General features: G+C 61.9%; 1 protein-coding gene across 3 annotated transcripts; it reads right to left on the bottom strand.

Annotated features, from left to right (window-relative positions):
* Window positions 1-3,336: 3,336 nt before the first annotated feature.
* Window positions 3,337-10,939, bottom strand: KMT5C (lysine methyltransferase 5C). Of its 3 annotated transcripts, XM_057713556.1 has the most exons (9): window positions 10,848-10,939; window positions 8,913-9,161; window positions 8,578-8,743; window positions 8,099-8,208; window positions 7,102-7,265; window positions 6,913-6,932; window positions 5,047-5,183; window positions 4,770-4,930; window positions 3,337-4,504 (listed from the first exon to the last, which is right to left on the bottom strand). In XM_057713556.1, the coding sequence occupies exons 2-9, from the start codon at window positions 9,020-9,022 to the stop codon at window positions 3,999-4,001; spliced, it is 1,374 nt and encodes a 457-aa protein (XP_057569539.1). In that variant the 5' UTR covers window positions 9,023-9,161; window positions 10,848-10,939; the 3' UTR covers window positions 3,337-3,998. The 3 variants fall into 3 exon arrangements, with proteins under 3 accessions (XP_057569539.1, XP_057569540.1, XP_057569538.1); XM_057713557.1 differs by lacking the exon at window positions 8,578-8,743 and having other exon boundaries at window positions 3,337-4,930; XM_057713555.1 differs by lacking the exons at window positions 8,099-8,208; window positions 8,578-8,743; window positions 8,913-9,161; window positions 10,848-10,939 and adding an exon at window positions 7,761-8,084 and having other exon boundaries at window positions 3,337-4,930.
* Window positions 10,940-12,710: the final 1,771 nt, after the last annotated feature.

Genomic DNA, 12,710 nt, shown 5'->3' with positions numbered 1-12,710 from the left:
GGGGCTGGCGGCTGTCTGAGCCCTTGGTGAGGTCACCCAGGTAGCCTTCGGGCACAGGGCCTGACACCTGTGCTGCCGCGGCCAGCCTCCTGCCCTCGCAAGAGCACCCGTGCTGGCAGTGCGTGCTCACCCGGGGGCCAGCAGCCTCTCCCAGTTCCCCCTTCCTTCCCTCTGGGGCCAGGATCCCTGCCACCATCCCTCGGCCACTTCGGGGACATTCTTACACGCCTGGCCTTCCTTCTGGCCACCACTGCCCTATGGATGCCTGAGCCCAGAGCAGGGCTAGACCCACCTCACCTCCAGCCAGCTGGACCAACGCTCTCAGGCCCCAAACTCTGACTCTGAACACCTCCTCCTCCGCTTCTGGGAGGTGAGCTTTGCCCACCCACATCCTGAAGCCCCCCGTGTCAGCCTCACTGTCCAGAAGCAGCCTCTGAGGACAAAGGAAACTGACGCCTCCAACTTCTTCCCCATCCTTCCCCCCAACTTGCATCCCTGCTCTCCTCCCCCTCTTTCTCTTCCCTTTCCTCCTCTCCCTACTCCCCCTCTTCCAGCCCCAGCCCATCAATCACACACATCCTCTTTCCCTTCCTCTGCAGCTTCTTGCCCCCAGTGTACTGACAAGCTCAGGTGTTTTCCCAGTCAAAATCACAAAACCACTCACTGCCCTTCGCCCTTTGTGCTATGAACCCTCCAGGCACTTCTCTGGCTCTCCTCTCCACCCACCCCACCATCCCACAGAAGCCAATGCTGAATCAAGCCTGGGTCTCCAGAGGGCACAGCCCCAGCCTCCTGTCTGGCGTCTGCCTCTTTCCCATCCCAAGGATCTCAAAGCCTGGATGAGCTCTGCAAATGGGTTCAAGTCCTAGCCCTGAAGCTTGCCAGCCATGTGACCCCAGACAAGCTTCCTAAGCCCTGTGCACTCTGGCCTTCTCACCTACCATACAGTGATGACAATACCTACACTTCACAGGGCTGTGGAGAGGGTGACACTGTGTCACAAGCTAGAACAGTGTCCAGAACAGCTGTTCTCAGGGTGTGTGGGGTCTCTGTCCATATAAACAATTTGAGGCACCTAAGAGTCCATGTGTCGGCCTGATCCTGGTGTCCAACATCATGCCGGACAGTGGGGGTGACGGACAGTCAGCTGCCCTCCCGGATCAGCAACCCGGGGATGACCTACCCCGTCAACAGGGCCCCGGAGCTGCTGGAGGCACAGGGTAAAAGGGTCAGAGCGCGCCCTCAAGGGAAGAAATGGGATCCAAGATTGGGGCATCCTGCCTGGCTTCCCTGCTGTCCCAGTCACCAAAGGAGGGGAACTTCGAGAGCTTTGGGGAAGGCACTGCAGAGTGCGGGACTTCCTGAGACTCCGGCGGGAAATTATTTTCCTACTTCTCTCAGCTCCTTCCTCCTCCTCCTCCTCTGCCCCTCAACCACCCCCCCCCACCCTGCCAGCTCCCCCCCACTTCCCCCCAACTCCCGTCCCCTTGCTCTGACCCCATGTGTATGACCGGGTTCCCAGCCTGAGCCTTGACCCTCCAGCTAACCCCCCGGGCTTGCCAAGCCGCAGCTCCACCCGGACATCCCAGGGCCCGTCAGCTCGCTGGACCCAACGCAAACTCCTCTCGCTTCCCTATCGTGGCTGGGGCTCCATCTACCTGGCGGTTGAGGCAGAAACCTGGCAGCCAGGTGGGCTCTGTCCACACACCAGCTGTGCACCTGCCCTCCTCGATCGTCTGCAAAGGAGGAGGGTGATCTTGGCAGTGCTGCTGTGAAGACTGATGCCAGGAGGCCACGGGCGTCAGCTGCAGTCACTGCGCTGGAGGTCTCCCTTCCCCGTCCTCCTGTCACTCCAGCCCGGTGCTTCTCACGGGGGGCTGGCTTTGGCCCCTAGTGGAACACCTGGCAATGATCACAGAAGTTTTTGTCACCACTGAGGGGGTGCTGCTGGCATGGGTGGAGGCTAGAGAGGCTGCTCCTTGTCCCACAACACAGGATTAGCAGCTCAGGATGGCAGCAGCGTGGAGGGTGAGAGACCCCGATCACTGGTTTCTAATCTTCGTGTTTTGGGTTCCAGACACTTCTGAGAGTTGGATGAAGGCTCTAAACCCTTTGCGTCCAGAACGTGTCATGAATATGCAGTTACTACATTTGAAATAGGATTTCAAGAGGTTCTTGGAACCGCCAATGTCCATCCAGGCTAAGACTCCTTGCTCCACTGTCCTATTTGTCTAGAAGCCATGAATTGCTGCTCATTTAGAGGGACATGTTCTTTAGCAGCTGTGTCAACCACCTCTCTTCATTCTCCTCCTCGCCGTTTGCTGACTGGGAGGCCCTCTCCCTCCTTATTTTTAACCTAAGGGAGAAAACTAACAGGGTTCAGTAGGACTTGCATGGAAGAAAGACATTTTCTCATTCTGAGAGTGATGAAAACAGGCTACACGTAAAGGAAACAAAGTTCAAAGTAAAAAAAAGCTACCTGCTTTGAACTGTCCCCATCCTCAGGCCCCAGGCCCACTGGGGAAGTGTCCCTTCCAGGGCCATCCCCTTGGCCCACCCGGGTTTTCCTGCAGCCCCCCCATGTCTGTTCACCCCCCCCTCCTCAGCACCCCCACACCCCTCTTGCACATGGCCTGGCCTCATCAGCCTCCAGGGTAAACTTTTCCAAGGCCGGCTGACATGGAGAAGATAAACTGGGGCCTGCAGCCCACACCTGACCCTGAGAGGTTCCTGGCCTGTCCTCACGAAATGGCCACGAGGACTCAACGAACAAGAAAAAAATGTCCACAAGATGCTTCGCGGGGGATGCCTGGTCCCAAGAAACACTAATTGTTAGCTGTTAGTATTTCCTTCTGTAAAATGGGGATGAAGTGAGAATGAAGAGATGATGGGAAAATCAAGAAACTGAACTGGATCTGAAGAAATGAGAAGATTCACTGTCTTGGTCTCGCAGAGCCAGGCCAACCAAGACAACACAGGTGAGGTCTGGGAGGGGCTCTGACCTCAGACAAGGACGATCTGCCCCCATGTGACCCAAGACAAGTCACTCTAATTGCTAGACCTCATTTACCTCATCTGAAAAGGGGGAGACTCCCCTTCCACGTGAGAAGATGGGTCTGAAAGCATTCTTTATGAGCACAGTTTGTGCAGCAATGTGATTTTTGTCTCTGCACCTGGTCATCCTAGAGTCCACTGCCCTTCCACCCTTCCAAAGCTTTTAATGCTCAAAGTCTGGGCTGCCTCATCCCAGTCTGGTCTCCCCAGCAAGGCGGAGGGTCTTACCCTCCCAACGGACATCCCTTGAAAATATAAATCAAAATGAAATGCTTCCAAGGGTGCTGTTTATAACAAGGTTTTAATAAAATAAAAAGTTCAAGTGCTTCCAATCCCCCAACATATCCCATTCTGGTGTGGGGGAGGGGAGGGAGCCCCCACACCCCAGTAGCACCAGGGATAGCACCATGAGAAAGATGAGGTCGCACCCGGCCTCCCTGAGACCCACGGGGGTGGTGGGGACGCGCCCCTGGCCACCCCCTCCTTGTCCCCCACCTCAGACAGTCGCAGAGCTGAGAGCAAACTGATTCCCCTCCCTAGGGCAGTGTCTAGGGAGCACCACCCCTGGGTCCGTTCCACCTTCTCCTGAGGCCTGGGCTTCCGCGGAGAAGCCACGGGGTGGCCCCCACCCCTTATGGCTTTGCTCCCTGGGCAGGAGAAGGTGGGTGGGGAAGGAACGGCTCCTTCAGCCCTGAGGCTGGGGTGGGAGGGTGGCCATGGCCAGGGCTCCCTGCCAGGGTGAGGGTGGCTCAGGGCTCAGCAGTCACAAAGGGTCAGGGGTCAGATCCTTGGGGGTGTCCACACCAATCCGCCCCCTGGGTCAGAGCTGTGCTGGAGTCAAAGGTCAACTCCCTCCCAGAGGTCCAAGAGCTCCTGAGGGGGGCTCCCGAGAACTCGGTGTGGAGGGGACCAGGAGGGATACCTGGGCCTCTCTGTCCAGCCCATCAAGGCCCGTCACCGTCGACATCCAGGTCAATAGAGCCATGGCTGACCACCAGCCGCAGGCGCTTGGGTGGGGAGAAGGGAGCGAAGGCGAGGGCCTGCTTGGGGATGGGGATGGGGATGGGGCCTGGGGTTCCCGTGGGGGCGGGGGTGGCAGTGACAGGTGGGGCTGGGGCCACGCGGCTCAGATCCACACGTACCACGTAAGGCAGCCCGTAGCGCCGGGCCCAGTGCCAGTCCTGCTGGGGGGCCCAGCGGGTGCAGGGGGCCGGCCCCAGGGCCACCAGGGCCTCTGCCCGCAGGCAGCAGTGGGGGCCGCAGCCCCCCCACCGGTGCAGGGAGACACGGGCAGCACGGAGAAGGGGGGGTGCCGGGGCCCGCCGGGGCTGGGGGCGTCGGCGCCTCCGGGGACGCACGCGGAGCCGGGGCTGAGGCAGCCACTGGAGCCAGAGGGCCGAGGCCTCCGGGCGGGCGCTGCAGGGAGGGGGGCGCGAGGGCTGGCAGGCAGCTGTGGAGGCCCAGGGCAGCGGGAGAGAAAAGGACAGCTGTGTGAGCAGGGCCCCTGCCGAGGTGCACGGACCAGCCGCCCCTGATGCTCGTGGCGGGGGGGGGGCAGATGCAGAGCCCTGCTGAGGAGAGAGGCCCTGTCCGGGGGGCGCGGGAGGGAGGGCAGATGGAGGAACAAGACAAGAAGAGGGCAGAGGAGGGGGTGAGGGGGGCGGAGCAGCTGATGGAGACAGGCCGACAGGACAGGGTCCCCGCCCCATGCTCACCGCAGAACGGGTCCCGGCGCAGCGGGGGCAGGTGGGCACAGGCCCGGGGGCCGTCCAGACCCTGCTGCAGCCGCCGCTTTGTCTCCCGGAGCTCATACTTGTCCAAGGGCCGGAGTGGCAGGGGCTCCTTGGGACGCAGTCGGAAAGCTCCTTCGCCTCTCCTAGGGATGAGAGGGAAGTGAGGAGGGAGGGGGGGAGGGAAGGAGGAATGCGCCCTGATGCGCTTCCAGTTCCTGGGATCCCGGGGACCATGTCCCTTCCTGCAGGCTGTCCCCACCTCTCGCAGGTGTAGCATTCACAGTGCTCATTCTTTTCACCGAAGAAGCCTTCACCATAGAAGCAGGTCACCTCGTCCCCTGGCTCGATGTCCCGGAGCACCTTCACGCAGGCTGCGTTCCCATCTGCAGGTACAAACTGGGGGCCCAGGAGGCTCAGCACCCTGCCCTGAAGTCGGCCCAGCTCCACTCTGCCTGGCCTGGTACCCTGGCCTCCGCCTGGCCTGGTACCCTGGTACCGCTGGGGCGGGCAGTGGCCAAGTCCAGGGAAGCGCCCTGCCCAGGACCTGCCCTCGGCACACACTGCCGGACCCTCCCCGTTTTGCAGGCTCCTACCCTCCCCGCAGGACGATGACCTAACTGGGCCCTGCCAGCACACAGGAACCGCTCCCTCCAGCACACTCTCTCGGGCTCCTCTGATGCCCCTGCCAGCCTGCACCTGGGTGTCCGTGGCCGAAGTCTGCTCTGCCCGGCTATCCTGCCCCCTCCCCAGCCCTGTGTCCACCCCGCAGCCTCAGGCCAGGGTCGCTGCCCCTCTTGTGCGCCTGCTCCTGCCTCCAAATTCTCCACCTGGGAGAGGCGGGACTCCCATCTACCCGTCTGTCTGTCCACCCATCTGTCCGTTCTAGCCTGACACACACCTGTGAGTGGCCCTGGCTGCCCGACCACCCCGCCTGACACCAGGACAACTGGCCGGCCCCTCCTGAGCACGCAGTGTCAGGCGTCCTCATTCCCTTGACCCTGAGACCCTGCGTCTGGAGCTGGCCCCTCATCGCCTCCTGGGCAGCTCTACCCCAGGCTACCCTCTAGCCTCAGCCCACGCCCTGCCCACCAGGCCCCCAGAGAAGCAGGGCCGTCTGAGAACTAAGCTCCCTTCACTCACCCATGGGAGCCTCCAGGGGGCAGACCCAGCTCGCGCTCACACACAGGGCAGGAGCTACTATGCCTCCTCACCTCCTCGCCCTCCAGTGTGGTGTGTGCCGTCTGGGATGCCCTAACATGGCCCTATTTGCCCTCAACACCTAGCAAAAATCCTCCTCCTCCTCCAACGCCTGGCTCTGGTGTCTCTTCCAAGCTGCCTCCAGTTCCACACCACGAGGTGGCTGGAACCCACCTCCCCGAGCCCTGCCTTACTCTCTGTTCTACTCAGCGTCTGTGCCCTGAAACCCATGGAACAGTCTGCAGGGTCACAGGACACTGACACATCCAGCCTTCACAACCGTCCCAGGAGGCAAGCTCTCCCCATTTCCCATCTGAGAAGAGAAACCAGGGTGGGGGCAGCAGGGCCAGGACTCAAACCCTCCTCACGCCCTGGGGCTCCCAAAGATGGCCTTTGAGGTCCACACTTGGCAGGGCGCACACCCAAGGCCTTACTGGGGCCATCTCCCCTCCCCTCCTCCCTCTCATCCGCGCCGTGCTCCACACATGGAATGGTGGGGGGTGGCCTCCCTCTGCCTCCCAGAGCCTCCCATCAGGAAGAGTCCCGCTTCTCCAGGGCAGGGCTCTCTCTGACCTCACCCCAGGAGGCCCTCCCTTGCCTCATGCTATCAAAGCTTCGGGCCCGGCACAGGCAGGGGCACTTTGTGCCTCCCCATCACCACACTCCCCGCCAAACCAGCTCAGCCCCAACCCAGGTTCAGAGAAGGGAGAATGCGACCCGCAGGTGGCAACCTGTGTTCCAGAGCCCCTTCCTCCCTTCTCGGACAATTACAGGCACAAGTGCCAGCTGTGCCCAGCCAGGGCCGGAGGAACAGCTTTATCAGGTGGGGAGACTCTGGACAGTGTCTGTCTATTCACCAACCAGAAAGCCCCTCCTACGTGCCCTTCCTGCGGGAGTGGGGGTGGGGGGAGGGGTTCCCAGGTCTCACCTTGCAGTTGGGTTTGCAGTCTGGAGCCAGGTGGGGGGTGGGGGGAGGGAGAGAAGCGAATCAAGTCAGCGAGCCAGAAAGGCGGGGCACTGCCCCTCCCCCTCTGGCTCCTCAGCCCACCCTCCCAGGCCCCGCCCTCACCCTGTTCCCGCCCCGCCGCCCCACCCTCAGCCCCCTCCCCACCCCCACCATGGTTGATGAAAGCGGCCGGGCCGAGCCACAGCTGTGCGCTGCGCTTGCGGGTCGAATACATGATGCTGAAGTCGTTCTCCCCGGCCCTCAGCAGCCCCTCGTCGGCCTCCCGCAGCTCCGCGATGCAGCCCACCAGCAGCTCCAGCTTCTCGTTCTTTTTCCTGCCAAGAAGCCAGGCCATGGGTCTGTGAGCACCTCCCCGACCACCAGCTCTGGGAACAGGGGCCTCTCATCCCAGGCCTCCTGCAGGAAGAATCGATGGGACAGTGCCGGCCACCACCGTCCACCTCCCAGCTCTCTCTCAAATGCACCACCGTCGCCTCTACCCCCGTGGTAGGCTCAACCCTCTCCGCCTGCTGAAAGCCTGGCCCGCATCCTCTCCTGCTCCCGGCTCCTGCAGCCTCTAGTACCCACTGCCTCGGCCTCCCGCAGCCCAGTCCTGCCTGGAAGCCCCCAAAGGCGTCCCCACACTCTTCGCTAGACTGTTCGGCTCGTCCTTTGGGTCTCAGCCTAAGCCCGGCTCCCAAGAGCACTGTCAGAATTGCCGGGCAGGCTCAGGCCGCGCTGAGCAGCTGTGGTCTGCCGCGTGTGCTTACTCCACTAGCACCCGCCTCTGCACTAGAACATGAGCGGTGGACAGCGCCCCTCTTGCTCACCATCCTGCCCCGTACCCAGCGATTGCTACTCGACAGGGGCTCCGGTGGGGATGAAAAAAACGACAGCACAGTCCTGGGCACAAGGTCAGTCCTTTCCCAGCAGCCCCAGGAAGCCTGGGTCGGGAGGGCAGCTCATCTCTCAGCAGGCTGTGGTGGGCCAGGAGGGTCCTGGGGGCCAGGCCCAGCCTCCTTTCTCTCAACACAGACATCTTCGTGGCCCCGTCCCCTCAGGGCCGGGTATCCTCCAGAAGGGAGGGGGTTTCCTCTCCCAGCAGCCCCCAGGGAGGGGTGCCTCCTGTCAGGCCTGGGGCCCTGGGCTGTGAGTTCTGCCCTCTTACCAAGCACGGGTAGACACTATCTTGGCTCCATTTGTCTCCATGGAATAACGGGTACAGGGCAAGATGGTGAAGCCGCTTTCAGGCAGGAAGGCGCGGAGGTAGCGATAGATCTGGGGGAGGTGAGGGGGTGGGTGGGGTGAGGAGGTGGGGCAGGGTTGTCCTCAGCCCTCTCTCTCCTGGGTTCTAGTCCTGCTCTGCCACTGCCTCGCTGTGCGGTCTCAGGGAACTCACTTCCCCTCTCAGGGCCTCAGTTTCCTCATCTGTCGAACGAAGAGGTTAGACTCCATCTCAGAGGGCCCCCCAACTCTCCTTTCCTAGGATTCTCTGAGCCTTGCCTCAGATGGTCCCAATGGCTAGGAAGTCAGGAAGTCCCGCGGGGCTGCGCTGAGGGTCTGCCGGACAGGGCGGAGGACCAGGACAGGCGGAGGAGATGGGGAGAACACGAGGGCCGAGGGGAGGGAAGGGAAGGGCTCCCTCACGTGGGTCTTGAGGGCAGCCTCCTGCCGCGGGCCCCGGCTCTGGAAGTAGTGGGCCATCCAGCCTCCCAGCGTCAGGGCCCGGTACGCAGCCTCCAGGTCCCGCTGCCTCAGGAAGGCCTCCAGCGCTGAGCGCAGGTGGTGCTGTCGCCGCAGGGGGGGCACGGGGCTGGGGGAGAGGGCATGCCTGGGTCCCAGGGCCTTGGCCTATTCCCTCTGAGCCTTCCCATGCCCCACCCCCACCCCCACTTGGCGCTGAGAGGAGGATGGGGCTGAGGGGTGGCCGTGGAAGGGAAGGGTCCCGAGCCCTCGGTCCACCCTCCCCCAGGTCGCCTCACCTGACGTTCATCTTGTGGGTGCGGAAGCCGAGGTAGGGGTCCAGGACGAGGCTGGTGGCGAGGTCGTCGTTCTCACACAGTTCCCTGGCTGTCACTCTGTCGGGCCCCATGGTGCCCCACACACCATGCTGCCTCTGGCAGGAGAGTGGAGAGCTCGGGGCAGGGGCAGGGGCGGCGCCTGGGGCGTGTGCTTGCTCGGTGCCACTTACAGGCTGTGCAAGACTTGGGCAAGCCCTCCGGTCTCCTCATCTATAAAGCAGAGAGAAATGCAATACTGACTTCACAGGGCTCTCAGTGAAGGTGAAATGCAACAAGTGCTTCTGACAGTGGGGAGGCCCCCAAAGAAATGCCAGCCACTGTCATTAGTAGCTGCATCTCAGGCTCTTCAGCGTAGACACAAACCCAACCACCTATGACACCCCCCATATGGACACACACTCACAGACCCCATGTGCACAGGCAGATTCCCTAGGACCCCCAAACACACCACACACACACACACACACACACACACCCCCGCACGCACACGTCCCTACTGGCCCAGGGAAGGCTGATTAATTGCCAGACTGGGATAACCCTAAAAGCTTAGTCCTGCAGGACGTGGGAGTCGGGGGGGGGGGACCCAGCAGCTCCACCTCTGGCCCCCACCAAGGAAAAAGCCAAGGCTTCCTGCCCCACCAGAGCTGCTTGTTCCTCTGCCACCCCCATTCTCTCCTGGACTTGGCTTCCACCCCTCTCTTCAGCAGCCCTTGGGAGTCCTCAGAAGGCTCTGGGTGAAACCCCAGGCAGCCTGGAGTGGGGGGGAGGGGTGGTAAGGGGAGGGAGAGCAGAGGAAGGATCCCGGCACCTGCTCTCTCTCCAAGGATCCCGGGGGAGGGAGGGGTGCAGAGGACAAAGCGGGGGAGGGGGGAGAGAGAAGGAACGGTGTGGAGAGGCCCATAAAAAAAAGAGGAGAAAGACGGGGATTGGCAAAACGCAACAAAACAAGCCTCCTAACCCCGACTGCAGAGGGCCTGCTGGGCACCCACACCACGGTGCTTCAAGGAGAGTCGATGGGGGACGGCGAGGGAAGGGGAGCTGGAGAGATCAGGAGCCCCAGCGGCTGGGAAAGGGGGTCGAGAAGGCACGAAGGCTGGGGGTAAGTAAAGAGGGAGCGCTGCGGGAAGGCGCAGGGACAGAACGGAAGCTGCAGAGGGATAAGTGGGTAAAGGCAAAATACGGACACCACAGGGAGGGAGCTGGGGCAGGGAGAAGGGCCGAGGTGCCCGCGGGGGAGACGGAGAGCTGCGGGAAGGCTTGGCAATCCAGGGACGACCCCAGATAAGCCAGCAGGGAGACCATGGGTTCCCGAGAAAGCAGAGAAGGACCTGGAGGTCCAGGGAGGGTTCTGAGATGGGAGAGGGGGGCCTAGGGGCTCCAGAATGGGGCTTGGAGAAGCACACAGGGACAGGGGAAAGTCCTAGGGGTCCAGGGAGGAGCACAGAAGAGCCGCGGCAAGAGAGCCTGGGCTCCCGGGAAGGACCACGGTAAGCAGTGAGCATCCAGGGGAAAGGCCTGAGGTCCACAGGGCAACTGGGGGAGGCAGACAGGGGCCTGGGAAGGCCTGGGGGCGGGCTCCCGGGGCCTGGGTCGGCAGAGACAGTGCAGGGGAAGGGCCTGAGGTCCCAGCAGCGCGGTGCAGTCAGCGCGCGAGCGGAGGACCCAGGAAGGGCCGGGCGCGCAAGAGCGGGACCGGGGTGGGCGAGCGCAGGGAAGGGACTGGGCGCCGAGCGCAGCCTGGGGCTCGCCGCGGGGCGAGGAGACGTGGGCGCCTGGACACGAGGAGGGGCCGGGCGGGGCGGGGGACAGTCGGGGCTGGGGACGACCGGGAGCCAAGGCGGCGCGGGGCGGGGGCCGAGAGGGGGCTCAGAGGTCGGGCCCCGCGCCGCCCCTCACCCGCTTCTCCTCCTCCTCCTCCTCAGGCGCCCGCGCCGCGGCTGCCACCACCTCCCACAGCCTCCTCCGGCTCTCGTCAGACGCGGTAGCCGCGCCTCGCGTCTGCCCCGCCGGGCCCGCCCCGCCGCGGCCACCATGACCTCCCATTGGTCAAAGTCGCCGCCACTCTTCCACTGCTGTGCAGCTCGCGCTGCTCCCATTGGCCGGGCCCCGCTCTGCCCCTCCTCGCCCGCCCACCCTGTCAGGGCCCCTACAAAATCCCGCCACGCCCGCGCTGCCGTCAAGCGCCGCCAACTGCCCCCAGTGGCTGTCGCCGCTGTCCTTCCGCCGCTGCCATGGAGACGTATCCCCGCCCACGGCCCGAAGTCGACGCCCTCATTGGCCGAAAGCGGCGCCTCTCCGGGAGAAACTCGGGTTTGGGTCGGGTTATTTGGGTCCACGTGGAAAGAGGGCGGGTTCCGCCGGCTACAGAGCGTGTATGTGATTGGTTGGCTATGGAGCAACTCATGCTTCCATTGGCTAAGATCTCCGCCTGTCACCGTAAGAGTCGCGACCTCCCTGTTCGCTTTCTCTGGCGAAACCTTCGGCCGCCAGTGGGAGAAAGCAGGGGCGGACGCGAAGGGGAGACGCGGGGGAAATGCGCGCGCACTCGCTCGGCTGGGCCTGCGGTTGCCAAGGCGACAGAACTTTATTGACAGCTCTGCCCGATACAAAGGACTTGTCGCTCGCTCCCTCCCTCCTAGACCACCTTCTCTTCCCCCAGATAACCTGGTTAATTTTGAGTACCCACAATAACACTCTGTGGGTGAACGGGTCAGAAAGAGGGAGATTGAGAGGTGGGGGCTTTGGAGAAAGCTCTGACTCATGGGGAGCTCCCATGGGGCACCCCCCGCCCCCAATTGGGACCCCCCCCCGCCCAATCCTAGAGACAAATGTGATTAGCAATTCATCACAATTATGCCCAGAATAATAAGCGCCGCGCTTGGAGCAGGCGGTCTTTGTTTTGTTGACTGCTGTATATCCCGTGCTCTTGAAACAATGTGTGGCACGGACTAGGTGCTTGGTTAATTTGTGCTGAAGGAATGAAAGCATGAAGCTGGTTTCTGCAAGCCGTCACTCTGTGACTTTGGAGCAGTGGCTTGCCGTCTCTGGGCTTCAAGCTCGCCTCTATAAAACAAGGACCACATTGGTCCCTCCTTGAGGGGTCCTCCTCCTCAACATCCTCCTAGTTGTCCTTCCTCTGTCCTTCCAGACTCCCGTCCTCTGTTCATACTGTTCCTTCCCCAGCTGGGACCACCTCCAGCTCTGAGACATCCCCCAACCCAGGCACCCTCCCCCCCCATAAGGATGGGTAAAGAAGCAGCCTCACCCAGAGAAGCGGAGCCAGCAAGCAGAAAGGACCCTATAAAAAGCTCAGCTCAACTAATACAACAGTGTCCATCAGCTATACTCCAATAAAAATTAATTTAAACAAAAACAAAAAAAGGGCTCAGCTCTCCAGGAAAGTCCTGTCAGCGCATCTGAATCTTAAAAGCGCAGACCTTCCATCGGCAGGTGTACACCCTAGAGAAACTGGCAAAAATATGAGCAAAAAGATAAGCACAAGAATGCTTGCGACAGTGGTGTTCATAAGGGTGAAAAACTGGAAACAGCTTAAACATCCGTCAGCCGAGACATGAATAAACGGGCCCTGGCATATTTACACAGGGGAACACCACACAGCAGTGAAGGCGGGTGAACCAGCACTCCGAATATCAACCTGAACAACCCCAAAGCAGCTGCTAGTTGCAGAAGTTTTCATAGTGGAATGCACACCGTTTTAAAACACATAAAACGGGGGTTGTGTGTGGACCCATGTAATTA

The sequence above is a fragment of the Hippopotamus amphibius genome, chromosome 16 (genome assembly GCF_030028045.1).
Source record: "Hippopotamus amphibius kiboko isolate mHipAmp2 chromosome 16, mHipAmp2.hap2, whole genome shotgun sequence".
Classification (NCBI taxonomy): domain Eukaryota; kingdom Metazoa; phylum Chordata; class Mammalia; order Artiodactyla; family Hippopotamidae; genus Hippopotamus; species Hippopotamus amphibius.
The sequence above is the reverse complement of the archived record's forward strand: the minus strand, read 5'-3'. Positions and strand labels throughout refer to the sequence as shown.

Coding starts and splice junctions, on each gene's coding strand:
- KMT5C (XM_057713555.1), bottom strand. CDS start 7,969: ATGTCTGTGTTGAGAGAAAGGAGGCTGGGCCTGGCCCCCAGGACCCTC. Junction 7,266..7,760: donor GCTGGGTACGGGGCAGGATG/GTGAGCAAGAGG, acceptor GCTTCTTGGCAG/GAAAAAGAACGAGAAGCTGG. Junction 4,931..5,046: donor GAATGCTACACCTGCGAGAG/GTGGGGACAGCC, acceptor TCTCATCCCTAG/GAGAGGCGAAGGAGCTTTCC.